The sequence below is a fragment of the Lampris incognitus genome, chromosome 11, assembly GCF_029633865.1.
Source record: "Lampris incognitus isolate fLamInc1 chromosome 11, fLamInc1.hap2, whole genome shotgun sequence".
Taxonomy (NCBI): domain Eukaryota; kingdom Metazoa; phylum Chordata; class Actinopteri; order Lampriformes; family Lampridae; genus Lampris; species Lampris incognitus.
In genome coordinates this window covers 16883056-16910819 of record NC_079221.1, presented here as the reverse complement: position 1 = coordinate 16910819, position 27764 = coordinate 16883056, and the positions used below count along the sequence as shown (strand labels likewise).

At 43.1% G+C, this 27764-nt stretch overlaps 2 protein-coding genes across 2 annotated transcripts in view; one reads left to right on the top strand and one right to left on the bottom strand.

The window, feature by feature from the left end:
• The window catches only part of LOC130120309 (ly6/PLAUR domain-containing protein 1-like), a 37934-nt gene extending 24218 nt beyond the window's left edge, over positions 1–13716 (top strand). Inside the window, exon 3 of the mRNA XM_056288860.1 lies at positions 13475–13716. Within this exon, the coding sequence (XP_056144835.1) occupies positions 13475–13716 (242 nt within the window). The remainder of the gene's footprint in view (positions 1–13474) is intronic.
• A 359-nt stretch (positions 13717–14075) lies between these two features.
• gpr39 (G protein-coupled receptor 39) overlaps positions 14076–27764 on the bottom strand; it is a 54758-nt gene continuing 41069 nt past the window's right edge. The window contains exon 2 of the mRNA XM_056289697.1: positions 14076–16479. Within this exon, the coding sequence (XP_056145672.1) occupies positions 15977–16479 (503 nt within the window). The 3' untranslated portion in view covers positions 14076–15976. The remainder of the gene's footprint in view (positions 16480–27764) is intronic.

Genomic DNA, 27764 nt, shown 5'->3' with positions numbered 1-27764 from the left:
CTCACCAGCTTGGTCGAGGCCTTCACTCCCGGGTGGGAAAGGCCATGGACGGTGTCGAAAACTTGGCGCCGCCAGGAAGTAGGCACCAGGGGGCGCGGTTGACCGGTGGAGATGTCACAGAGGAGGGTGGTGTTGGCCGCGTCGAACGTCACTTCCTCCAGCCGTAGCGCCGTAGGGGTCGACTGGTAGTCTTGAACGGTCGCGTCCTTGGCTTGGTCCGCTGCCATAGCGGCGTAGTCGAGTCCCAAGTGAACGGCGTTAACAACTGCCCGTGAAAGGCAGTCGGCGACGAAGTTATCCTTGCCCGACACGTGTTGTATGTCCGTGGTAAACTCGGAAACCGCCGCGAGATGGCGCTGCTGACGCCCAGACCACGGTTCTGAGGTTTTGGCCATACAGAACGTCAGCGGTTTGTGGGCCACGAAAGCGGTGAACTGTCGGCCCTCCAATAGGAACCTAAAGTGTCTGGTTGCGAGGAAGAGACCCAGTAGTTCCCTATCAAAGGTGCTGTATTTGCGCTCGCTCTCACGGAGTTGTTTACTGAAGAACGCCAACGGCTGCCAGCCCCCCTCCACCCACTGCTCACACACGGCCCCCACGGTGTAGTCGGAGGCATCCGTTGTAAGGGCTATGGGGGCGGCAGGCGACGGGTGAGCTAGCAGCGCAGCGTTGGCCAGCGCGGTCTTGGCGGCCACAAAAGCCTCGTCCATCCCCGAAGACCAGTCCAGCTCGTCCTTAGACTTCTTACCCCGCAGGGCCTCATACAGGGGACGCATGATGTGGGCGGCACGGGGTAGGAAACGGTTATAAAAGTTCACCATGCCCAGGAATTCCTGCAGCGACTGTACAGTGCGGGGGCGGGGGAACATGGTGACAGCCTCAACCCTGGCAGGGAGGGGAACGGCCCCCTGTGGAGTGATGTGGTGCCCGAGGAAGGTGATGGACGACTCCCCGAACTGACACTTAGCTGGGTTGATGATGAGGCCGTGTTCGCTGAGCCTGTCAAACAGCTGTCTGAGGTGCGTCATGTGTTCCTCCGCCGACGCGCTGGCCACGAGGATGTTGTCTAAGTACACAAACAAAAATGGCATGTCGCGGAGCACAGAATCCATAAGGCGCTGAAACGTCTGCGCCGCCCCTTTAAGGCCGAAAGGCATACGTAAAAACTCAAAGAGCCCAAAGGGTGTGATGACAGCCGTTTTTGGGACATCCAGTGGGTGGACCGGCACTACCCTCTCACTAAGTCGATTTTGGAATAGATGGCAGCGCCCGCCAGGTGGGTAGAGAAATCTTGTATGTGCGGTATGGGGTACCGGTCGGGGGTCGTGGCATTGTTTAGGCGACGGTAGTCCCCGCACGGGCGCCAACCCCCGTCGGCCTTAGTAACCATGTGAAGAGGGGAAGCCCACGGGTTGTCAGAACAGCGGACAATGCCGAGGCGCTCCATAGTCGAAAACTCCTCCCTGGCTATTGCGAGCTTGGCCGAGTCGAGGCGTCGGGCCCGGGCGTAAACTGGGGGGCCCACTGTGGTGATATGATGTTCCACGCCGTGCCTGGCCACCGCCGAGGAGAAGGTGGGTGTGGTGAGCTCGGGGAAATTTGCGAGCAGGCGTTGGTATGGATCCCCGGTGGAGAGTGTGTTAGCGAGGCACAGCGCTCCAGCGCCCCCGAGCGTGCAGGGGTATGACGCAAAAGAGACGGCATCAATCACGCGACAGTTTTTAACATCCACCAGCAGGTTGAAAGCACAGAGGAAATCCGCACCTAGGAGCGGGGTGGATACAGCAGCCATCACAAAGTCCCAGCCGAAACGTCGGCCGCCAAAACACACGTCCACATGTCTGATACCGTACGTCCGAATGGACGTGCCGTTGGCGGCGTCCATCTGGGGGCCGTGACTGTCGGTCATCGTGTCCACAGCTTGTGCTGGTAGTATGCTGCGTTGAGCGCCAGAGTCAACCAGCAGCCGTCGGCCCGACAAGGAGTCTCTGATGAACAACAGCTTGCAGTCACGGCCGGCGCCCATAGCCGTTAACGAGCGCCGGCCTTGGCGTTTCCCTGAACCCTGTAACTGCAGGGTTTGCGACACCGTTTTGCTTTTGCCCCAAACCTGGCATGGTAATAACAGAGCCCGTCGTCAGGTTGGCGGCGGGCTGTCACCGCAGCCGCGGTGTCCATATAGTCGTACACAGGTGGTGGTGGGGCGGTCTGGTGGGGTAGCAGGGCATGCACAAACTGTTGCCGGTTGGCCAGGAAAACCCTGTCTGCTTCAGCAGCCAGAGAACGGTAGTCCTTGGAGGCGGCGAGAGGAGAACTGGCCAGTGCTGTGCGTACAGGTGCGGGGAGCTGCCTCAGAAAAATGTGTGTGAAAAGAAAGGCCGGATCAGCCGATCCCAGCACAGACAGCATTTTTTCCATTAACTCAGACGGTTTGCCGTCGCCGAGGCCATTCGGGGACAGTAAACGGTCTGCCTTCTCCAGCTCCGACAGTTCAAATAGTTTCAGGAGGAATGTCTTTATAGCATCGTACTTGCCAGCAGCTGGCGGAGCTTCCAACAGTGTCATTGCTCGCGCCGTTGTCGATGCGTCTAACGCCGCCACTACGTGGAAGTACTGCGTTGCACCCTGCGTTATCCCTCTCAGCTGGAACTGGGCTTCCACATGTTGAAACCACGGCAGTGGATTATGCTGCCAAAAGTCGGGTAGCTTCACAGTAGCGGTGTAAATGCTAGCGTTAGCAATAGCCATGTTGTTAGCACCGGCGTCGTCGTTGTCAGACATACTCGTATTAGTAGTTAGATCACGTCGGGGTCACCAATGTGGAGTTAGAAAACAACGAGACAGGAGACGTGAGAGTAGACGTAGTCGAGGTAGTTTACTAGCTCCAACTTTGCATGTCATACGTTCGACAACGACACTGAACTGACTGTGAACCGGAAGCGGAAGTGCATTATCTGACCCCTCGCCTCTTCCCTTAAAGGTACACCGTCCTCTTAGGTGAATGTCTCTCGATATATAGATGTGGGTCACCACAAGCTACATTTAACTTATAGCATTGAAGATTTTTTTTTTGCATTTGATAATATTCATAGCCCAAATTCTGTCAGCATAACCCATTGCAATGCCGATAAATCTAGTGATGAACAACCTTTGCCTGCTGACCAGCAGCTTACTACTACCACTACTACTACTACTACTACTACTACTTTCGGTTGCTCCCATTAGGGGTCGCCACAGCGGATCATCCGTTTCCATCTCTTCCTGTCGTCTGCAGCTTCCTCTGTCACCACATCCATAAACCTCCTCTTTGGCCTTCCTCTTTTCCTCTTCCCTGACAGCTCCATATTCAGCATCCTTCTCCCAATATACCCAGCGTCTCTCCTCCACACATGTCCAAACCATTTCAATCTTGCCTCTCTTGCTTTGTCTCCAAACCGTCCAACCTGAGCTGTCCCTCTAATATACTCGTTTCTAATCCTGTCCTCCTTCATCACTCCCAGTGAAAATCTTAGCATCTTCAACTCTGCCACCTCCAGCTCCTCCTCCTGTCTTTTCATCAGTGCCACTGTCTCCAAACCATATAACATAGCTGGTCTCACAACCATCTTGTAAACCTTCTCTTTAACTCTTGCTGGTACCCTTCTGTCGCAAATCGCTCCTGACACTCTTCTCCACCCACTCCACCCTGCTTGCTCTCTCTTCTTCACCTCTCTTCTGCACTCCTCGTTGCTTTGAACAGTTGACCTCAAGTATTTAACTCATATGCCTCCATCACCTCTACTTGCATCCTCACCATTCTGCTGTCCTCCCTCTCATTCATGCATATGTATTCCATCTTACACCTACTGACTTTCATTCCTCTTCTCTCCAGTGCATACCTCCACATCTCCAAGCTCCCCTCAACCTGCTCTATACTGTTGCTACAGATCCCAATGTCATCCGTGAACATCATTTTCCACGGAGACACCTGCTTGATCTTGTCCACCAACCTTTCCATGGCCATTGCAAACAGGAAAGGGCTCAGAGCGGATCCTTGATGCAATCCCACACCCACCTTGAACCCATCATTCCAACCGCACACCTCACCACTGTCATTTTTCCCTCATACATATCCTGCACCACTCCTACATACGTATCTGTCACTTCCGACTTCCTTATAGTACAATACCACACCTCCTCTCTCGGCACCCTGTCGTATGCTTTCTCTAAATCTACAAAGACACAATGTAACTCCTTCTGACCTTTTCTGTACTTCTCCATCAACATTCTCAAAGCAAACATCACATCTGTGGTGCTCTTTTGTGGCATGAAACCATACTGCTGCTCGCTAATCATCACCTCTCCTCTTAACCTAGCTTCTATTACTCTTTCCCATATCTTCATGATGTGGCTGATCAACTTTATACCTCTGTAGTTGCTACAGTTCTGCAGTGTTACAGTGACCAGCAGCTTTCTGTGTTTGTTTTAAAGTAGTATCTACAAAACTTTGCAATGTTCATTCTTTTAGATATAATGTCCTGCATTTTTTGCCACCAAAATGTATTTGCATTTCAATAGAATTATGAAAATCATTCCATTTTTGTTATTTTTCTTCCTGAGCTTTTGAGACTGGAATGGTCAGTCAACATGTTACAGTTTGATACAAGCACATACATATGGCACATACCAAGAACTGTGCAATTGAAACTAACTTATTATTACATGGATGCCGTAGTTCCTGTCCTCAGTTCTGACTGTCTTAATCATATTCAATGCAAATTTAAAGTATCGAATAAATGCTTACCTTTGATCACATAAATGTTTATGGCATTTTTTATATTAATGCTCTGACCACTATCACCACTGATACCATTAGCTGTGTTGTCTAGCAACTGCAGTGCTTACCAGCAATTCAACAGTATTTTTTTTCCATATGATATTCTAACAATATCACTGTTATATGCAAACTAAACTACTGTTCTGCCACCACTCTGCCCTATTACACTACCACCATTGCATTCCTGTTATAAAGTTTATATACGTACATGCAAACACATGTATATGCTATGGTTTGTATGTTGAAGACATTGCAAATTTTGCTGCCCTGTTATATTTTATATATATTTTACCATTATTTTACCTTTATCTCACTCTTCTACCATGGCATATTTCTATATTGCATATTTCTTTCCATCTTTGAAATCTTATTTTTTCTTAAATTGTATTGTCCAGTATGTAACCACATTAGTAATTCAACTGCTTTGACTGCACTGTCTACCTGTCACATATGTCAAATAAATTCAACTGGACAAACTCTCTATGCCTAAAGATAACATGTAATTATAATCAATTAAAATCAGTGAAGTGTGAGGAGGCATGTGTACTGGTAACACTGACCCCGGTAACAGAACCGAAGATACTTTCTGTGTCTTTCCGCAATCGGACAATGATAGAAAGCATCTTTTAGGTCGACCGAAGTTAGCCAATCGGACTGTGTCACCATTGACAGCAGAACTGGTGTGCGTAGCATTTTGAAACTGACCTTCTCTACATACTTGTTGAAGGGTTTCAAATCTAGGATTGGGCGCATGCCCCCATCCTTCTTCGGGACCAGAAAGTAACGGCTGTAAAACCCGTCTTCTCTTTCTAGGGGAGGAACCACCGTGATTGCCCCTTTCGAGAGTAACTGTGTGAGTTCGTTGTCTAGGATTTGTGCTTCGGCCACCGACCCCGGTTCCGTATGCACTATTCCCAAGTACGGGGGTACAATACCGTTCTCGAAAAGGATTTGGTGTCCGTGGGCTATCTGATCCAAAACAGAAGCCGACGGGACCAATTCCTTCCACCTGTGTAACATGCGTGACAGAGGTCTCGTTGCCTCCTGTACCTTGCTGTTCAGGTAGCGCGCGTAAGTTGCGCGTAAAGGGTCTGGGGAAGCCCCGCCCGCCATGCCCTGCATCCATGGGGGGGGGGGGGGCTTCGTCTTTGTAAAGGAGACCCAGATGGGGGAATTGGCGTTTCGAACCTTTCCAAATTACCATTTGACCCATCAGAGAGACTAAACATTGTCGCATCATAGTCCCCTCCCAGGGGCTCATTTGCGCTCATGTCATTATTATCCAATATTTCCAGCAGGGATGTTATTACATTGTTATCATCATCTTTACCTAAAGATTCAGACAGACAATCAGACTTGCATTTCAAACCTTTTAATACGCAATCACCATCATCACCAACATAAAAACTTTTATTCACATTCACAACCTTTGGAATAGAACAAGTAGAATGTGCATCAGAAACCAAAATAAAAGGCGCAGTGTTTAGCCCTGCGCACGCTGTGTCCCCTGAACAAGCGTCTATATCGCCGGAGACGGCTCTGGAATCAGTCTGTTGGTGTGGGTCGTAACATCCTGCCGAAACACGTCACTTGGCAGCTCCCTTCTTGGAAGTGTCTGTGCTGTCCGGCTTGGCCGCCTTGGCCGCTGGTTCTGTGGAAGACTGGGAGTTTGGACGTGAGCCCTGTCCACGCCCGCGCCCCGCTTTACCACCTATTTTTGGATAAGTCTCTCTCCATTTCTGCTTGCGCGCAGGCTTGTCCCCCTGCCCTTTGCCCACCGCGGGCTTAGGGGTAGGCGGGTTCTTCATCATCGGGAGAAGCTCCTTGTGCAAGGTTTCGCGCTCGGCCTGGGCGGCCTTGTATTTGCTGATAATGTCCGGGGTCGTTCCAAACAGGCCCTGGTTCCCTGCGCAGGAGTGGGCCATCCACTCCTTGCAGAATTCCTCTTTTACCCCGGCTGTCTCTAGCCAGAGACGTCTGCGCGAAAGGGTGGAGGCAGCTGCGCTAGAACCGCACTCTAGAGCGATGGAATACAGCAGCGATCCCAGGGAGTCAGCTATGCGTTCCATTTCCAAGATGTACTCACAACCTGCTTCGCTGGCCACTACGTCACCGAACTCGGCCCCGTCGATACCTGCTGTAGCGATGGCGGCTTTGCTTTGCTCGACGTTTGATAGGCTGCAGAGCTTGCGCATGTACGCCGTTATCATTCCAGCCGTTGAGACGAGTCCAGCTGCGCGTGTACTGGCGTGCCATGCATCACACGCGTAACGATCCACCTGTTGGCCCCACTGCGAAGGGTGTTTGGGAGTATCGCGAGACCCCACCTTGGTGTTAGGGTTGAACGATAAAACGTCCCTCTCTGGTTGCGTAATTTTCCAGTCTTTGTAGTTCAGGTTCCTAACCTCGACTGCTAAGACGTCAACCCCCTTCTGACTGAACTTTGAGGACGATTTAAGTAGCGGATCCGCCTCCGCCCGCTTAAACGCTCGTTCGATGTGAGGATAAGGTGGTAGAGTGGAGTCCCTGACCCTCTCTGCCATTCGTGGAAAATCGGCTACCACCGGATCTTGAGGATTGCCCGGCTCGGTAACGATGTCGGCAGACTTGACCGCTCGCGCGAACAGATCGCGGAAACTGGCGAGGAATGTTTCGGACCCACGTTGCATGGCGTCGCCATCTTTGTTTGGTTGAGACGAACTTGGCTGGTCGTCTTCCACGCCCTGATCGTCTACTTCCTCAGGCAGTGAATCCTCGGGTTCCGCACCCGCCGAATAACATGCCACGGATTCACCAGGGAGAGATAGGATCTCATTGATCCAGTCCTCTCTAACTATCCCGGATGGTGGGATAGCCTCTGGCTCCGGAGGGATGCTGATGCTAGCCGCCGTCCCGTGACTGTAGCTAGGAAGCATCGGAGGGATGTTGCTAGCCTCCGCCCCATGGCTATAGCTAGGTAGCACCATGCTAGCCGCCTCGTTAGCAGGTGCGAAGGGATCTGCAAGTCCCCATCTTTGACGGTACAGGGCAGCCCACCTTTGGCGCCCCGATCCTCTGATGGTTTTACAGAAATTGCAGTCGATCTCATTACGGTCTACATCCCTCAAGTAGCCCGTGTAGTGAACATGCGGGATATGGGAGACACAGTCGGGATGGGGGTCCCATTGGAGCATCGCCGGTTTAACACACCCGCACCAAGCGTAGAATCCGGCCACATCGACCGGATTAACGAACATCTTGGCGATAAAAGGTAAGCTAACTGTAAATTAGTATCTAATATACCAGTATATCACTAGATTACTTGCGTATTTGCAGTTTTACTCTTAGTCCCAGCGAGAGAGAAACAGCCATCGACCGATCTCATTTAGTTGGAGATGGAAAGAGGAATAGCGCTTCCGGTGGGCGTGCGAATACGGGGTCGGTGGGAGGACATATGACCACAGGGGGTCATATTGTCCGGGATTGGCACGGGGAATGCACCTCCATCGTTTTTCTTTTTTCCAGCGAGCTATTGTGGATGATGTCACAATGCAATAACCCTCTCAGCCATTTTGGAGTACGTGAAATGTAACCTTTCTTTGAATGATGCATGCCGTTTCTTTGACTCTAGTACAAACAAATTCACCTGGTGTAGTAGACTAACTTTCAAATCAAGAATTGATCTATTTTTAATTTCTTCCTCTACCCTTCATTTTTTTTAAAGAAGTCAATCATTGTTATGCCCCATTGTTGGACCATAAGCAAATAATTTTGAGGTTAGGTGCTACCCAGGAGACCTCTGGTATGTAAGGGTATTGGAAATTCAACAGTTCTCTTTTAAGTGATGACTTATCAAAATGACACTATTAAAAAAACTAGCAGAAGAAATCCTCAATGATATGGGAATTCTTTAAATATAAGGTTAGATATGTTGCTATTAAAAGCAAGGAACTAAAGAAAGAAATAAGTATGCAAGAAGCTGACTTGATGCACAAACTTGACCTTCTACTGACAAAATAAAATATTACTTTGGAAGAAGTCGAATTGAAGGACATCCAGCTACAGCTGGATCAAATTTATTTAGACATGGCAAACGGAGCGTTTATTAGGTCTAGAGCCAAGTGGTTGGAGGAAGGGGAAAGGAACACAAATTACTTTTTTGTTCTTGAGACAAGACGTTTTAAAAGGAAATCGTTAACTGCCCTTAACATTGACTAGGCTCAGTCTGCATTTTATGGAAAATTATATGAATCCAAATTTAATGCAAAAGATTGTGCAAGATTCCTGGAAGAAAAAAATGCATACTAATCCCTTCAATTGAAGAATTTAAATATATGTGCGACACTGACTTGTCGGCTAATGGAATTAAAAATGCCTTATTTTCAAAGAAGAAAGGCAAATCGCCAGGGTTTGAAGATCTGTTGAATTTCATATACACTTTTGGGAACTTATTCAAAATCCATTAATCTGTATGTACAAAGAAGGCATCAGTCAAGAAGAGATGGCAACTACAAGGAAACAAGGCATTTCTTATCCCCAAACCCGAAAAAGACCCTTTATTAATTGGTGTCTGTCCCTCTTAACAATAGATTATAAGATCTTGACCTTAGTATATGCAAAATAATTAAGGAAAGACTAGATCCGATTATAGTTTAAACTCAATCAGGATTTATTAAAAACCGACAGTTGTTATATAAGACTCGTTTTAGATTTGTTGGATTGTGCAGATGCAATTAACTCCAAGGCACTTAATGTTTTTGGACTTTTACAAGGCCTCTGACACAACCGAGCACACATTTCTTTTGCAGTCCCTCAAGGCATTTGGCTTTGGTTAACAGCTTTGTTGACACTGTCAGTATGTTTTACAAAGATAATAGCTCGGTTATAATCCCAAAAATTTTTTTGACCCCCCCCCTTTTTCCAATTGTATCCACCTAATTACCCTACTCTTCTGAGCTGTGCCGGTTGCTGCTCCACCCCCTCTGCAATCTGGGGAGGGCTGCAGACTACCACATGTCTCCTCCGATACATGTGGAGTCGCCAGCCACTTCTTTTCACCTGACAGTGAGGAGTTTCTCCAGGGGGACATAGCACGTGGGAGGATCACACTATTCCCCCCCCCCGAACAGGCACCCCCAACTGACCAGAGGAGGTGCTAGTGCAGCGACCAGGACACATACCCACATCCGGCTTTCCACCTGCAGACATGGCCAATTGTGTCTGTAGGGATGCCCAACCAAACCGGAGGATTCGAACCAGCAATCCCCATGTTGGTAGGCAACAGAATATACCATCCAGCTACCCGGACGCCCTATAATCAATTTTAATACCTCTAAAATAGTCAAAATTAATAGAGGGATCAAGAAGGGACGCCCTATTTCTCCTTTTTATTTAGTTACCGAATTGTAGTCAATATTATAAATGACAGACATTTTGAAGGCATTTTGAATTTTGGTAGGGAGTTAAAACTTTCCCAACTGGCAAATGTCACGTTTCCGAAGGAATCTGGCAGATGAAATGCAAGACTCAGACAGGGAGGTTACAGAAAATCCATTTAATATTCAAGGGTAGGCAGACAGGCAAGTTAAAATTACTGGGGTAGGTAGTCCACACAGACAATCAGATCCGACGAGGGGCAGGCAAGAGAAATAAAGTCTAGGAACAGGCAAAAGACTTCAAACAGGTTAAAAGGTAGAACATAGGCTAGTGACCTCTGGATAGACTGGCTTTATACAAAAGACAATGTGGCAGAGAAACCAGGGGAGTATAAGAGCTGGGGAGCGAATGAGGGAATGGGGAACCAGGTGTGGGAAACAAGGGCTCGACTGAGGACAAATCCAGGGGCAGGAATTGACATGACTTGACAAGACAGGTGAACTTCAAAATAAAACAGGAAAGACAACAGACAATGATAGAGATAATAGGTTGACTGACTCGAACTATGGAAGACCATGACTGCAGAAAATAAGTGACTGAACTAAACTGAGAGACCAAACCAAACTTGGAGACAGTAAAATGACAGACTCGGAGACATCATGACAGCAGATAATACTACCTTTTCTTTTTTTTTAAAGACCCAATTGTGTCATTTTATTTACCAATTCGCCAATGCGTCTGGTCTAAGATTGATAGCTTGTCTGCCGATTAAAAGAAATGAAATCACTCTCAATCAGCAGTTGTGTTGCAGCCTTCAAACCAACCATATTATCTGCTTCCAAACAGCTATGTAAATTATTGACTGGTCTGCACTTATTAATTTCAGTCCTGTTTTGGGCAAAAGATGTCTACATGGATACCTTCACTTTGCAAGTGAACACTTTCCTTTTTTATTTCACCGAGCAAGTCATATACAGTAGGACACGCCACTCAAGATAAGGACCAAGAGATTCAAGTATTCATTTACACTCATAGCAACCTCTCGTTTTTCTCCAGATCTGAATGATCTCAAAATTTGTTTTAGTTGCTTTGTGTTTTATTTTGGGGTTGTCAAAGTGATGGGAAGAATCAATTTAAGATTCTAATGACAGATTTACAGACTTCTTTTTTTCCCCCAGTCATCAGGACTGAATACAGTTTTCAAAAACGTTTAAGCCTTAGAGCCACTCTTAAGTCGATGGAGAAAGCGGAGAGGTCCTGAATTCCTCCATTGCTTTTTAGCGTGAGCGTGGATTTACTCTCAAGGCTCTGTAGGAGGCTTTTATCCAGGATATTTTCAGCCTTCATTATTTTCATGTTTACAGTTTTATCTTGTTGTGTGTTTATTTTATTATGTTTTATTGCATTTAAATGTTTCCTGATTTTCTTTTATTGTGAAGCACTTTGCAATTTGATTTTAAAACATGCTATATTAATGAAATTTAAAAAAATCCTTCCAGATATTTGCACATTTCATACATTTGGTTATAATTGGATCAACTTACACCTTTTGGGAAATCCATTGACCTTTGTGGTTTTACTGCATTGGGACAGAGGATTCACACACACACAAAAAAGAAAAATAAATGTGTGGCTCTTTGAACATTGGTGCTCAGTGGGAGGGAGCAGCAGTAAAACACTATAAGGGGTTCAGAAGTGTACACCCTCATACCTCATTTTCTTCAGAGAAAAATGTCAGACAAATGTTAAAACCTCCCTATGGTCATCTCACAAAAAAATTGGCAAACAACCCTGGAGAAAAGCCTGTAAAATTGAGCAGGATGGCAGGGTCACTGGAAGAAGACCTTACTGTAGTCTTGGTTAACTGATTTGCCAGAGGCCGGTGGTCTGCAATCAGCTGCCATGGAGGGCTGAGTTTCCACTCCAACTGACACTAAACAACCTAATTTCACTGCAGAGCTTCAGATGATTTGGGAAATCAGCAGGTGAAGTGTTCGGTTGCAATGAAAATCTTAATGTCTTTGGCCCTTCATGGCACATGGTTGGAGACCAGAACAGAAAGTATCACTTGAGGTTTCATGTTTCATCAAACTGTGACTACCACACTAATGTTGCATAAACACACATGGGTAAAATTAGAATTGTCCAGTCTGAACTATAGTGCTGTCATTTATATTGGTGTATAACCTACCCACTGGATATATCTCTTATATATCTCTTGTAAAGATGACCCAATCTTCAATATAGTTGTTTGTTTTTTTTAAGATTCAAAACTTTCTCACTTTCCATTATCCTTTACAAAGCGTCACATTTATTCTGACTTTGGGCTGTTGATCTTGTTGTAGAAATAGTGCTTATCTCTTTGCAAATGATTGTATGTCTTATTTTAGAATCAAGCTCTTTAGTTTGTCATATCCCAGCCTGTGCCGTACACGTACAGCTTCAAGGAATAATTTTGAACCAATCAACTAACCTGATGCTCTCTAGGGCCTTTAGTCCAGATCCATGAGCATCAATATATTTTTACTCTATAGAAACGTTTTTTTTCCCCCAATTATTTGACTGCATGTCTGCATCAAATAGTACCTGCTAAACAGCTGGCATTTTTAAGCATTTTATTTAGGCTCTCATGGTGTGAGATGTATTACATTCCTCCCAGCCTGGTACGAGCTGGATAATCCTTATGACTCAGGACACACTGTGCTCAAATTTGAGAAACTAATAGTGCCTTATGTTGATGTGTGTATGATATACAGTATGACATATTGGGAATTGGGTATGTAGCCTTCATTACCTGAGTCTTGCTCTATCTCTCTCACAGACCCTTTTGGGCAGCACGGTAACCCTGTGGTTAGCGCTGTCACCTCTCAGCAAGAAGGTCCTGGGTTCGAACCCCAGGGTTGTCCAACCTTGGGGGTCATCTCAGGTCGTCCTGTGTGGAGTTTGCATGTTCTCCCCGTGTCTGCGGTGGGTTTTCTCCAGGTGCTCCGGTTTCCCCCACCATCAAAAAGACATGCATGCAGGGTTTATTCTCCTCTCTGTGCCCTTGACCGAGGCGTGACAAGACAAACTGGAGTTGGTCCCTGGGTGCTAAACAGCGGCTGCCCACTGCTCCTAGCTACACAGCTAGGATTGGTTAAACGCAGAGTGTAATTTCCCTATGGGGATCATTAAAGAATATAAAAAATAATAATTAAAAAACCACCCCATACCCACACCTACACACCCACATGCACTTCAATATATAATATTAAAATCCTTTTTAATAAAAGTCTGATGCCTCCATTGCTGTCCTTGTTGCAGGGATACACTACCGCAAGTCATGCGCCTCGTCGGGAGCCTGTCTCATCGCCTCATCTGGTTACCAGCAGTTTTGCACTGGCAAGCTCAACTCAGTATGCATCAGCTGCTGTAACACGCCTCTGTGTAATGGGCCACGCCAGAAGAAACGTCCTCCACCCTCTGCTGCATCAGTCCCAAACAAGCAACACTTCTCGGTCCTTCCTCTCTCCATCCTCTTTTTAACTCACCGTAACTTCGGCTGACAAATCTGCAGTCACTGAGGAAGACGTGAATTGGAAGTTTATGAGGAACGACCATAGAGAAATGAAACTTATGTAGAAATGTAACCGATAGGGCGGAAATGGAAATATATTTGCTGGAGAAACAAGAAGGTAAAAAAGGTAAATGGTATGAAAGGATTAGGAAAGATGTATTATATCTGCTTTTGCAACTAAGGCTCTGCCAATTGTGAGGCTTTTCAATGCAGTCCACCCGAAAAGGTCCAAAAGCAACAATATCATCAAATGTGTTACCAAACAGACCATAGCACTGCCTGTTAAATGTCTATGAGGTGAGGTTGAGGACGTTACCCAGTGAAGGAAACAGACGTTGAACAGCGTGGCTCCCTGCTAATTTATTGGACAAGTTGTTTATCTGTCTTTGTTTACTTCCAATATACTTTCAGAGGTTGCATAAGGTTTCATCTGCTGAAAATACACAGCTGAGGAACAGTATTCATACTCAAAGCCATAGAAATTTACCATTCTATTCCTATTCAAGAAATTGTTTGAAAACCAGTGAATGAATTATTCAAAAAGTGTGCTATATATTTTTGACCAAAATAGATGTGATATACAGTTGTATTATATGATGCTGGACATGATAGTGGATACATGCTTTATATGTCAGTCATGATCATAAGATATTCTCAGAAAAGGACACAACCTAGGCCATGTTCACACTGTTTTGCTTTTTGCAAACTCTAAGTAAATTTTTCACAAGACAGTTGACTGAGGCTGCTGCGATGTGGGCTAAAATGCTTCTATCAACCAATCATAGCCAAGAAATGTTGGGTTTAATGCTATGTAGGTGGCCTGTAGTTTATGACAGGCGAGACAAATGGCTGTGTTGGTGGAGTTTCTTGTATTTTCAAATTTTCCTTAATACTGTTTGCTGACAGCAGCAACAAATCCTGCTAGTTCTAGAAAAAGAACTTGCATCATGTTACTTGATCTTTTTTTTTCTTTTTTTTTAATGTTTCTTGGACAGCATGCAGTCAATGCAGCACTTAGAAAAGTGTGAAAGTATGCAATAAGCAGAAAAGTGTGGACGGGTCTCAAATTTACCAACACATTGGACACTTCTAAGTACTCCCAAAGTGTATGGTAAACATCTCCTCAATCTTATTGGTCCAGTGTAGTAGAGCGAGCTGTAGAGGCATGTTTCAACACACACTTGTCATCTTTCTTTACCAAACCAATGTTAGCATTACCTGATGGTTGACACGGAGAGTAGATTTTACTTTTTAGAAAATAATCCTTCTATGAATTCGAGCAGCAGTGTTGTGGTAGGACAGATATATACATTAGAATGAGGGACTGTAGTGTGACTGTTACAGCTGTAGTGAAAGATGGCTTCCATTTCATAGACTATATATAAATTGCTGTGTTGTATTTAGGTGCTCTGGTCATGTTCAAAAATGTGAACTCTTTTCAGCTTCAAATCATAAGTGTTACTGCCTAATTTGGGAATTTAACGCATCCCTCCTGGCGATTGTCATTTTTGCTTTACTTACTGAGACCAACGGCGTGACACTTATAATTGTATTGGCATTTGACCATGCTGAATCCCAGAGATGCATTTAAAATGAAAGATTTGCCAGTGCTGTTGTATCAGAACATTTACACAAAAAAACAAAAAACAAAAGTGGTTGAACTATTGGTGGTTTTTCTAGCTATTGATTTTGTAAATCTGAACCAATTGGTGAAAGTCTTCTACTAGCTTGTTCTGTCATATCTACTTGTTAGACACACTTCCTGCATTATTCTTCAACAGTGGACATGTAAAACATTATAATTCTTCCCTGGAGAGTCCTACCTGACAATCACCATTAGAACGATCAACTATAATAAAGACATTGTAGCTTCAATTGCAAAGCTTTTCCTCTCCTGAAGATAACCCAAACAGGAAGTCCAAGTCAAAACACCTGGGGAATTCATGCCTAACCCTTAAACATTTCAGCTTTTGTAACATCTTAGAGACTTTTCTGAAACAACAACGATTTAATACGTTTTTCAGCTGTAAATATGCCATCGACAAGTCCTAACAAGCTTTTAAATAGTGCCAAATTGTCAAGTCAGTGTTGTCTGTGATTGAAACTGATGGAAGTTTTTGTATTGTGTTCACTGTGTGTAAAGAGTTTATCTTTGTTCCTAGAGACACGGGCGTCCTTGGATAAAGCAGCTTGTGTCATGTTTTCTATGACCTAATTTCCTGTGTTGCAATAAACCCCGTACAGCACCCTCATATTTCCGTCTCTGAGGGTACATTGCTTTTTTTTCTGTGGGCAGGCTCTGATTCCTCTGCCAGAAACAGGAACTCCTGAGTGTTTGAAGCCACCCCAGAGTCAGTCATGCTCTCCAAAGGCACAGCCGTGGCAGGGGGGATCTCTTCTCCTTGGGTAGAGTGATTCCCCTTGCCACGACGCAGTGATTTGAGAAGCAAGGGCTGAAGGGAGCGCGCAGATGCAACCTGGGCGCTTTTAAGGGTGCGCTTGTTGGCATGCTCGATGGTCAAGTGGCACCGCAGTACCTGGACAAAGACCTTCCGGAACTGGTGGGAGGAGAGGTTGTAAAGGAAAGGGTTGAGGACAGAGCTGAGATAGAAGAAGGTGTCGGACACAGGGTGAAGGGTGACAAAGCTGCGAAAGTAAGACAGGTCCCATTTGGACTTGGGCACAGCTGCTGTCATCAGGCGACGCACCTGGTAGGGCAGCCAGCAGACCGCCAAGGCTCCCACGATCAGACCTGAAAAAGAATGAAAAATAAATATCAGTAACCAATCAATCCAATAATCAGCTCATCAATCAATTTATCTATAACTCAATCCATAAATCAATCATGGTACCCTGTGCGGGGTTATGGTGAAATCGCAACATCCTCATTTCAAGTCCGACTTTTGATGCATTCTCCTACCCCCATCTGACCCGCAATTCCAGTCAGTCTCACCTATCTATCATCTCATACAAGCAAAAACATTAAAAAAAATCCACAGGTGCCAGTAAGACTGTCAACTCTGTTATAAATTACTACTTAATTGTATAACACATAAATGAGTGAGGCAGGGGTTTTGCAAATTGTTAAAAACATTAGGACAGGCTCTGTCAATGGACACACTAGACATTTCAGAGACCTTGAGACAACCTAGACTTTCAAATTGACTTGAACTAATCTGTCGGCAGAATGCTATCCAGCTGAGTCATCTCATCCCTCAGTCTTTGGCTCCAGTTTGTGTCATGACCAACAAGTCCCTTTTCGTCTCTAGTGTTTATCCAATTCCCTGCAATGCCTTTTGTGTGAATCATACTGTGACCAAACAGCCTTTGAAAATTCTGTACAGCTGCTGAGTAAAACAGATGTCTGCACACTTGTTTATTATAAAACACAAGCAAACAAGTCATTGGAACATGATGAGTGAGAAGTTAGGAAATATTTTAACATCCAGTGGCTTAGTAAAACCTTTTTTTTTCTGTGTGTAAAAAGACAAATCTGGAAATATTTACCAAGGGGAAAGAAAAATAGGCAAATTAAAAGTCATAATGTCAATTTTTCCTTTAAATGTTGGAAAGAGTTGTTGAGATTTAGTGCCAAGAGTTACCTGATGTGGTTAACTGGCTGAGTTAAACGCATCTTCTCAAAGAGAGTCAGGACACATTATTTGGGACTGAAAGGGCAGAGGGAAAGGGGGAAAGGACTACAAATAAACCAATTCAGGCTTCCAAGAAAAGGTAAAGCCTAGCATCTCATCTTGTAATGACAAGAGAGTGGATAACAGGCTAGCTGGCCTTGGCCAGTCGGAGAAGGCTGGTGTATGTTGTTAAGTCGGCTTGTTCTTTCTCTGGAGGCAGTGGGATCGATAAATCTCTTGAAAAACAGTTGTATGGCTGTTCATTAGTTCTGCACCTCCTCCACTTCAAGGATTCCAACAATATCCTGTGGGTGAGTATGGTTTTATAAACCCACTTGGGTGGAAACAGTGGGAAGAAGGAGACATCAATCATAGACTTCCAGTTGCAAGCTACCATTTTTGCTGTACCGTTTCAATTAAGTCTCAATATGCCTTTATTTCTTCTTCTTTTCCAGTTCAGTTGTATTCTACTGTTTTGGTTCTTTCTTCCAATTAAAATTTTCTGTTTTATTGAATTCCCATCTTTAATTCAAGTTGTTTTGTTCCAGTTCTCCTTTTCTATGCCTGCTCACTCTTCTGATTCTGTTTTTCCCCATAAATATGCTCAGGCAGTCATCTACAAATTTAGGAGGCTGCCCAAAAAAGTGGTGATTATCCCTTTTACGACGCTGAATTAATTGTGTTTCACCCAGCGTCAATGCTTTCAGCCTGACTGGAGATGTTTGTGAGACTGCAATCAAAGGTGCATCTGTACACCAAGTATGATTTATTTCCCATTTGACCAAATTCAAGGAAACTACCAAAACAAACAAACAAACAAACAAACAAACAAATAAATAAATAATCTATTGGTCTAAACAGAAACCAAAATGATGATTTTGTTTTGACTTTTATTCACAGATTTCTCTCTGGATAGTGTCGGAAAGGAAAACAAAATAAATATTCTGTGATTAAAATGCTAGAGTATATTCATTTAGAATGTAAATGAGATATCAAAATTATATTGCACTCTTGTCACTCATGTCACCTCGTCACTTGTCACCTAAGAGTCCAGTTGTAATGATTTGAGGTTATTTTGATCTCTCTCTCTCTCTCTCTCTCTCTCTCTCTCTCTCTCTCTCTCTCTCTCTCTCTCTCTCTCTCTCTCTCTCTCTCACACACACACACACACACACACACACACACACACACACACAAAACCATTCACAAACACACTCTTTTTACACACTGGCACTATATATTTCTCGCGGAATGGGTTTCCACATGATGCAGAATTCATCAGGGAGCCTCTTACTATGTGTAACCTGTCCATGGGCTAGTTTGGGAAGGACACTGGCAAGAGAAGCCCTCTGGCCACCATGTGCAATTTATCAAAAAGTTACAAGCTTGGCACTCCTAATTGTCTTCACTGTCCAAGGAAAGTCTAGAGTCTATAAATAAGTGAAGAAGTCTCCCTGTCAGGAATTGTAGGCAAAAGTCTGACAGTGTTTTCAGTTTGCCCACAATTTGGCACAGAGTACAATTGTGTTTCCGTCATCCTGTTTTCCGCAAATGCTGAAGTTGTGAATAAAAAAGTTGAACCTACAATGCAAATTTGAATAAAAAAGTAATTCTAAGTATAACAGATGCTCTTGTTTTTTTTCTTCTTTTTTTGGCACGCTGAAGAGAAATGACAAATTGGCAAAGTTTATCCAATAAAGCAATGGAAATCGAATGTTTCATCCATAGAAAATTGTCAAGTCTTGTTTTTCTTTCTTGACAGTTTTCGATATCGTTTAGCTTTGTCCTGTGCAAATAAAGATTGCTTATTTATTTAAGATTAGCTAAAGTTTTTTCCATTTTAAGTTTGCCTAAGATTTGGAAGCAAGACCATGGCTGGTATCTCTACAGATTTCACTCCCTGTCCCATCTGAAACAAAAATAAATACAAAGAGGTTAATTCAGTATCGGGTGTCCCTTGGTGACCACTTGAGCCACTCCTGATTCTCTCCACCTCCTACACAGTGCCCTTTCTGCTATATTTTGTATTGAACCTAAACATTGCAATGGTGTTCACGAGCAGTATATTACCCAGCTCCTGTAACTTTATAGTTTAGTATTTCAGAATAAACTGGTCTTTTCCAAAGCAAGAAACAGTGAAATTGGGGTTGTTGTCAAGATGCAGAACTCAGTTGCCCATTGCTGACAAGGACTTGAAGATGAACATTGTCAGAGTATGGAATGCAATTTTGAACTTTTATATCTGCATTTCCTTAATCCAATTGCTTTGCTAACACATATGAACCACAAAGAATCCACTTCCTTGGAAACAAAACCTACAATATTCTAGTGTCACAAATGTTGACTTCCTGCTAACCATCAAAATAAAACAAAAGTTAAAATATCACACATCCAGTTATTAAAGGTGGCAGGGAAAACATGTTGTTGTTGTTGTTGTAGTATGTAATTTTTTCAAAAAGATGCTATTTGAATATGGACAGCATGGAGGAAAGCATAAAGGATGATCTCAATTTAAATGAGCTAATTCCAAGAAATTCCGATAATGATCCAAAAAAAAAGGGGGGGGGGTCTTAAATTTGACCATTAGTGACATATATGGTCATTTGTATTCAGACCAGCAAAGCCATTTGGGTTTAGTTCATAATTGAAAAGAATCTCCATAATCCTTAGGGGTAGTTTTCCTTCGTTGGCATGGTAATTCATGCCTCATTGTCTTATAGAAAAAGTCACTGAGGAGAGAGAGCTCATCAAATCATAAAAAGTAGTTTGTGCAACAGTCACGCTGGATACCCTTACTATCTATTTAGATTTAGTCACATTTTTATGAGGAAGGTTTAGATTGATAAGAGCTCTCCAGCAAGTAGGAGATTGAAGCTAAAGTTGTTGAAGCTTGTTTAAATTTATTTGATTCAGTTAATTGACTAAAAAGTGATTTTTTTTTTAAACCAATGAGCATACATGCTTTACATGTTCCAGTGTTCAACACGTGTCATTACCAGGGACCAATGGCGGACTGGCCATCTGGAGCACCGCGAGTTTTCCCGGTGGGCCGCTTGACAGTTGGGGTCGATGCAACACAAAATATAAATAACCCCAGCCCCCACTTAAATGACAATAACCAAGTGTTGTGTGTCTGACTGGCCCAGGCGAGTGGGCTGCAGGACCACAGCGGTTGGGTATTAAATCTGTCAGCCTCTCTCTCCCAGCCAGTTACTTTTGGTCCGGTCCATTCTAACGTTTCCTGGGCCCCGCCCCTTTCCCATCCCTGTTAAGTGGTGACATTTGGAGTGGAGCAGGATGGACACACAAAAAGAGGGGGGGGGGCGTAAAGGTGGTGCTGAAAAGCGGAGAGAGAAGAGATTGAAATCACTTCAAGCTGATGCAGCCAAATGTTTTAAAATAAATTATTCATTTGGCGCCATTTCCTGTCAATCATCTCAGCCTAGTGAGCCTGAAGGCACTGGCAACAGAGAGCTGCCCCTTGAGCCCAACGATACCAGTTCAACTGTTTGTTGAGGTTTTGCAGCTAAAGCGGTAAGACAGAAGACAATATGGATAAGATACGCAATGTTTGGATTTGGCTAGCTGGCTATTTAGATATATTATTTGTACTTATCCTTAGATTATATTAGGTGCCTTTTATTGAAACAAGCGCTCGTCAATGTCACTTTTCGTGAACCAACCAATCACAGCCTGGATGGGGCGACGTGCTACAGCGAACTTTCGAAATGTTGAACTCAAAGACCCTTTTACAACCAACATCATCAAAAATAGCGCGCATTTAGGCAACGGAAGTGGTGTGGCGAAGAGGAAAACCACGCCTGGAGAGATGGCAGAAGATGAGACGTTACTGGGGCAGAGAGTGCATACAGGATTGGTGTCCATAATCAAATTCTGGATACAGTTATAGTATTCAATTCAATTCAGTTTATTGTCATTAAAAACAATGTGCAGGCACATGTTAAAAATGAAATGAGGGCTTCACCAAACAGTGCAAGACAGACACAGGCAAACAGAGCGAACACAGTATAAGATATACACACATGAAGACCAAAAGCTATGAATAAGTTAAAAAAAGAGCAAGAGTACAAAATATTTAAAAATATCTACAGACATTCAGTGGGTGGCCAGGTTCAGGTGGGCAACAGCTTGTGGAAAGAAGCTGTTTTTGAGCCTGGTAGTGCGGGCTCTGGGGCTCCTGTAGCACCTCCCAGCGCACAGGGAGGAGAACAGTCCATGGTTGGGGTGGGTGGGATCTCTGCTGATGCTCAGACCCCTTCAAAGGCAGCATTTGTGATAAATGTCTTTTTTGGCTGGGAGCTGGGTACCGGTGATATGCTGGGCCACCTTGACGACCCGCTGCAGAGCTTTCTGGTATTCTGTCGTCAATGTGTGTGTCTGTACACAAATTGACAGATAGCTAACTGGCTTCAAGAGAAAGTCGGAGGCTGCAGTAAAGTTGAATGTTCTTTACTGTTGTCATTCTCATGAAAGGATACATTTAGTAAAACTGAAATTATACAGAAAATGAGACCACCTACTGTATGCTATATAAATCACATTATACATCCACAGACATAAAATCATGTAAAATGACAACAGGTTACAATGTTAAAATATCCCATTAAAGTGATATGTAAATAGCTTGTAAATACCTTGGAAATAATGTAAACAACCTTCACCAGCTTCAAAACAAAACATTGGCATATTTGCAGCAGGAAACTATCAAAACAGCTATTAGAACGGGAAAGGCCATAGCCCCTCATAGCTAGTTTAGCTTTGACCGCATTCACATGCAAACAAACTAAATATTTAAATGTAACTTGACAAAATACACCACACAGAATACACATGACACCTCTACACTATTCGGATTAATAATAATAATAATCTACTACTACTACTTTCGGCTGCTCCCGTTAGAGGTCGCCACAGCGGATCATCTGTGATTGTTATTAATAATAATAATAATAATAATACATTTTATTTGTGGACGCCTTTCAGAGCACTCAAGGACACTGTGCAGAACAGTTAAAAAACAAAAACAAAACAAGCAGCACTGTATAACACAGCATAAAATCAAACAAAGCAGGGCAGACATTAAAAAGTTAATACAACAGATAAAAAAAAAATCAACATCTGCGCAAAACTCAATGAAGCATGGATCAGACTGAATATGCCAGTTTGAAAAGTCCCCCCCCCACACACTTTCCCCCCCCCAATTGTATCTGGCCAATTACCCCACTCTTCCGATCCAGGCAGGACTGCAGACTACCACGTCTCCTCCGATACAAGTGGAGTTGCCAGCCGCTTCTTTTCACCTGAGAGTGAGGAGTTTCACCAGGGGGACATAGCATGAGGGAGGATCACGCTATTCCCCCCAGTCCCCCCCACCGAACAGGCGCCCTGACGGACCAGAGGAGGCGCTAGTGCAGCGCCCAGGACACATACGCACATCCAGCTTCCCACCCGCAGACACAGCCAATTGTGTCTGTAGGGACGCCCGACCAAGACAGAGGTAACACGGGGATTCGAACCGACGAGCCCCGTGTTGGAAGGCAATGGACTCAACTGCTACGCTACCCGGACGCCCTTATCTACTGGATTTTTTTAAATTAATTTTTGGATGTTTAAAAATAGCCAAAACTGTCTACTTTTCTTGCCAAATGTGCCAAATGTTGTAAGATAAAAAGGACAAAGGAACATTAGTAATGATGCTATAATATCAAGTATATAACAAAACAAAGGCTTTGCACTACTGGCTCCACTGATACACTCCAATCAAATCAGGAAAAAAATTGCCTCACAGCAAAAAGATCCTGGGTTCGAGCCCCGGGGTAGTGCAACCTTGGTGGGTCATCCCGGGTCGTCCTCTGTGTGGAGTTTGCATGTTCTCCCTGTGTCTGCGTGGGTTTCCTCCGGGCGCTCCGGTTTCCTCCCACAGTCCAAAGACATGTAAGTCAGGTGAACTGGCCATACTAAATTGTCACTAGGTATGAATGGGTGTGTGTTTGTTGTGTTGGCCCTGCGATGGCCTGGCGGCTGCCCAATGACTACTGGAATAGGCTCCAGCATCCCCGCACCCTGAGAGCAGGATTAGCAGTTCAGATAATGGATGGATGGATGTTTGAAGTCATGGTGCAGATAGTCTTTTGCAAAACATGAGGGTTCAAACAGGATAAGTACAAAGTAAAGAGGCTGTGGATATTGTTTTGTCTGTTGGTTAATTTTGCTATATCCCATCATCAGAATTGCATTAATATAAGTCATGAATGATGACTGAGCACGCCTCAACGCAGTCTGACATTTATCACAGTTAAAGAGGGGGACAGTAAGGTAAAGCAGACAAGGAGAAGGACAAAGAGTATGTGAACAAGTGTGATGAAAGGAAAAAGGAATGAGATAACGCGAGAGGAATACAAATGTTCTTGATCCGACATAGGGTGGGGCGAGGGCAGAAATGTCGGATCAACAGAAAGAAAAAGGGAGGAAGCTACTTTGCATGAATATGAAACTGCTTAATCAATGCTCCCATCCCTCATTTTCTCTCACAACGTTTAATAATTATTTGATAGCAACTGAATGAGCTATACTAGACCTTTCCATGGAGATTGAGTATATTTTCCTCATTAAGTTTTCATAAGATCAAAACAGTCTTTGCTTTAACATGATGATCCAAAATTTAGTCAGATGAACACAGTCTGTTATTAAAAGGACAATGTCATCATTATTTTGATGTGTTGGTCTTGTTAACCCATCAGTTTCTACAAATTGCTGTGCGAGGTGCTAGCTCTTTTTGAAAAAATATGCATCCAGACTTGCGGCTAAAGTAATAAAGAACGGGCCCGGTTCTGTTGGATCCCAGTTTGTGGTTTCTGCTTTAAAAATAAAATAGTTGCATACCCATTATACGATTTCTGCTTGACTATATCCCTGGGTGGGAGTCAATTCTATATGAAAATAGTTCAGTTATGTTAAATTTTCATGCAAATTTTTTTTCTTCAGCTTTTTTTTTTGTTGGTTTTTTTTTGTTGAAGGATTTCACTTATTACTGATGGACAAATGAATAAAAATTTAGCAAAGGAAACCCATTTTCAACTACCAACTAGAAATACTGCTTTTATTGCCATCATTTCAGGCTACATTGACTTGAAAATATGAAACAAATATGCTTGAAAATTTGGGAAAAAAAGTGAAAATGTCAAAATGAATGCTCACCTGTCCACTTCTGATCAGATTTTCTCTCTAAAAGCATCACAGGAGATAGATACATTCTCTTGCCAATTGTTGTAATTGTTTTATGGACTTCAGTGGAGTGGACTGGTACCTAATGGAATTTAAGGGCCTTTGGCTTTGAGTGGCTGTTGCAGCCAGAAAAGCGCTTTATAAATGCAACTTGATGGCTTGATTGATTTGGAATTTAGAATGTTTTTCATTTGGAATTAAGAATTCTTTCTGTTGGAATTTTAAAATGCCACTGCAAGGCATGGATTAAAGTAGGGGAAGCATCTCAGTGGTGTTATGATGTAATTATGTGACATCTTTAGGTTTAGCATTGCCCTGCTTTCCATAAAATGTTTGCTGATGTTTCAGTGCTCTTGAGTGACATTTTCCTATACACCAGGGTGTTGAGGAATCATTAAAATTGAATACCAAACTTAAAAAGAAAAATGTAAAATGGATGGGTGCAGTGGCATGGACAACATTGGAAATGCCCTTTAAGATACATTCTTCTAGGTTGGATCTCCCTGCCATGCAAACTTGTTCCTCACAGTCAAAGCAATCATCTGGAAAATTGCTACTGTCTCAGCACAGATCAGTGACGTTCCCTCAAAGTTGTGAGCTTCTGTGTATGTCTGTACTGAGTGCTCCGCTCTCCAGTGTATGTTAATTACCATTGTGTTGTTGATAAATCTTTGTCATTCTAATAATTCCACCATTGTCATGCTGGATGCACACTGTAGCCCAAAGCGGTGACATACCTCAACATTATCAGTAGTCTCTAAGCATGTAGACACATAGACACATAGACAGACAGACAAACAGGCACGAGTTGTTGTTTCCTTGCCATTGGCAAAATATAACTGTCTACTAATTAGGGAGCAATTAAACCAGGTTATTGAAGCAATTAATTCCCTTTCTTTGCTGTAATTTTACTCTCTCTGATTAGGTTTCTCACTTTTCAGTGTGGTATAACAACATAAGAGTGTAACAGTGTAGTAATAGTTGGCTAATGTAAAAGGTCAACTGTCATAAGGAAGGAAAAGTGATGAATTATCTTAGTGACAGTGACTTATGTATTTAACTATTTGCTGTGAACCATCAGGCTTTGTTGCAACTCATAGAGATCTTCCATGGCTTTCCTCCTTTTTTCTGAATGTAAATTTTCAAATTCATGATCTATGCAATTTGGCAGTTGCTTTTTTAAATACAAGGAATTTGATTTATTTTTTTAGTTTTTATTTTTTTGGACTACTCATATGGAACACAGTAGGGAACACAAAACACGGAAAATTCAGTTTTAATTATCTTTCATACATGCTTGAAATTTCTTTGATATAAATAACTGCCATTTTATTTAAAAATTAGTATCAATATTATACAATATCAATATGATATGTGTATATAATGTGTACTGTGAACTTTTACATATATTCCGAGTACAAATTTAAATGTAAGCCATCCACTCTCTGCTTGCTGTTATTAATGGGTTCTGCTCAAAAGTCACAATCTTCTGGTAGCTAGCATGATTTTCTTTTTATTTAGAATAACAGAATAGAATAGAATGAAATGGAAAGGAGTCACTTTATTTTCAAAATCCATAGTTTTCAGCTTGTGCAGCTTGAATTTTGGCAGACCTAGGAACTTATTGTTAAAATCTCTAACCAAATCTACTTTTGAGCATTCTGTCAGAATAAGGATACTGAGCTCTACAAAAACTCACAAAAACTCCAAAAGAGGAACTCAGATTTAAAGATAAAACTTGTATAATCTCACAAAAGGAAAAGTACCTTACCCAACACATTTGACACATTCTACTGCTCCCATATTGACCAGAAATTGCACAAGGATAAGATAGATCCAGTGTTTTCTGGTGCTGCTTGTGCACTTTAACAAACTTGTAGAAAGCTTGAACACAGGTGGCATAGAATAAAGGGTGCGGTTTTTCACCTTGCCTGGGCCTTGCCTAGCACAAACAGGGAGCAGCGCAGACACAGGGCAAATATAAAAAGCCCTGTTTTTTAGCAGTGTTCCAAGACCTTCTTCCTAAAGAACATACAAGTGTCTCTGAGCATTGAAGTTGCAGATTAGAACAGGGTTCTGAGCTGTCACTGTGCAAGGCTCAAAGCAAGGCTCGATGCCACTGGTGCAATGAATAGAAGTGTCCTCCTTGACATGCATTGATCAGCACTGGTGTGTTCTGGTTTTATCATTATCAGATGGAACATGATGTGAAGTCTGTAACAGGTTTTTTCTTTTTCTTTTTCAAGGTGCAGTCCTTGGTCCAATTTTTTTCCCATTTATATGCTACCTCTATAGTTTCATTCCTACTATATTATGCTGATGACATACAGATAGTTATATGTACCTATAAAACTCCCCAACTTTTAAATCTAGAGGCAAGATTGACTAAAATCAAAACATGGATGTCTCTCAACTTCTTACTTTTAAATGCTGGTAAAACTGAGCTGTTAATTGTTGAGCCAGCCAAACGTAAGCATTTGTCTGAAGGGCATCATCACCAGGATGGCTTTTTTCCCCCCACACTTGTAACATTTCAAAAACCTATGCTGTAAATGACTATAAATATTTGTATCAAAACTGTATTTGTATAAAACATTTATATCATCTAGATTGGATTATTGTACTGTTCTTTCAAGTTAGCACTGGTTTTAGTCTGCCTCATCACGTGAAAAGCTTTGAATGGATTGTTGCCTTCTAATTTAGCCAGCTTCATCAGACCATATACCCCTCTATCTGAAGGTAGGCTATTTTGGTTATCCTTTGAATGAACAAACAAATAAATTGGGGCAGATTATTTGTCCCTCATACTCTGTACCAGCCAGACTTCATAAGAGAACCAGGTTCAGTTCATTATTTTTTTTTTAAAATGAGACTGAAAATCTGACTTTACTCTTCTTACTGCAACATACCTTAGTTCCATGATTGGACCAACAGTACATAGTTCACATGCACTCATGGTTATATTGTTTGCTTAGTTTTATTATCTATTATTATTGGTGTTTACCTAAAATATGTATTTTTCTGTGTATCTTAATGTATGCTTATAACCTGCCTATTTGTTCTTTTCTGTTGACTGTGAAGTGCGTTGAGACCGTCGTTAAATGAATTCGACTGTGAATTTAATTACGCTAATAGCCAGACCTGTGTGGAGTCCAGACAC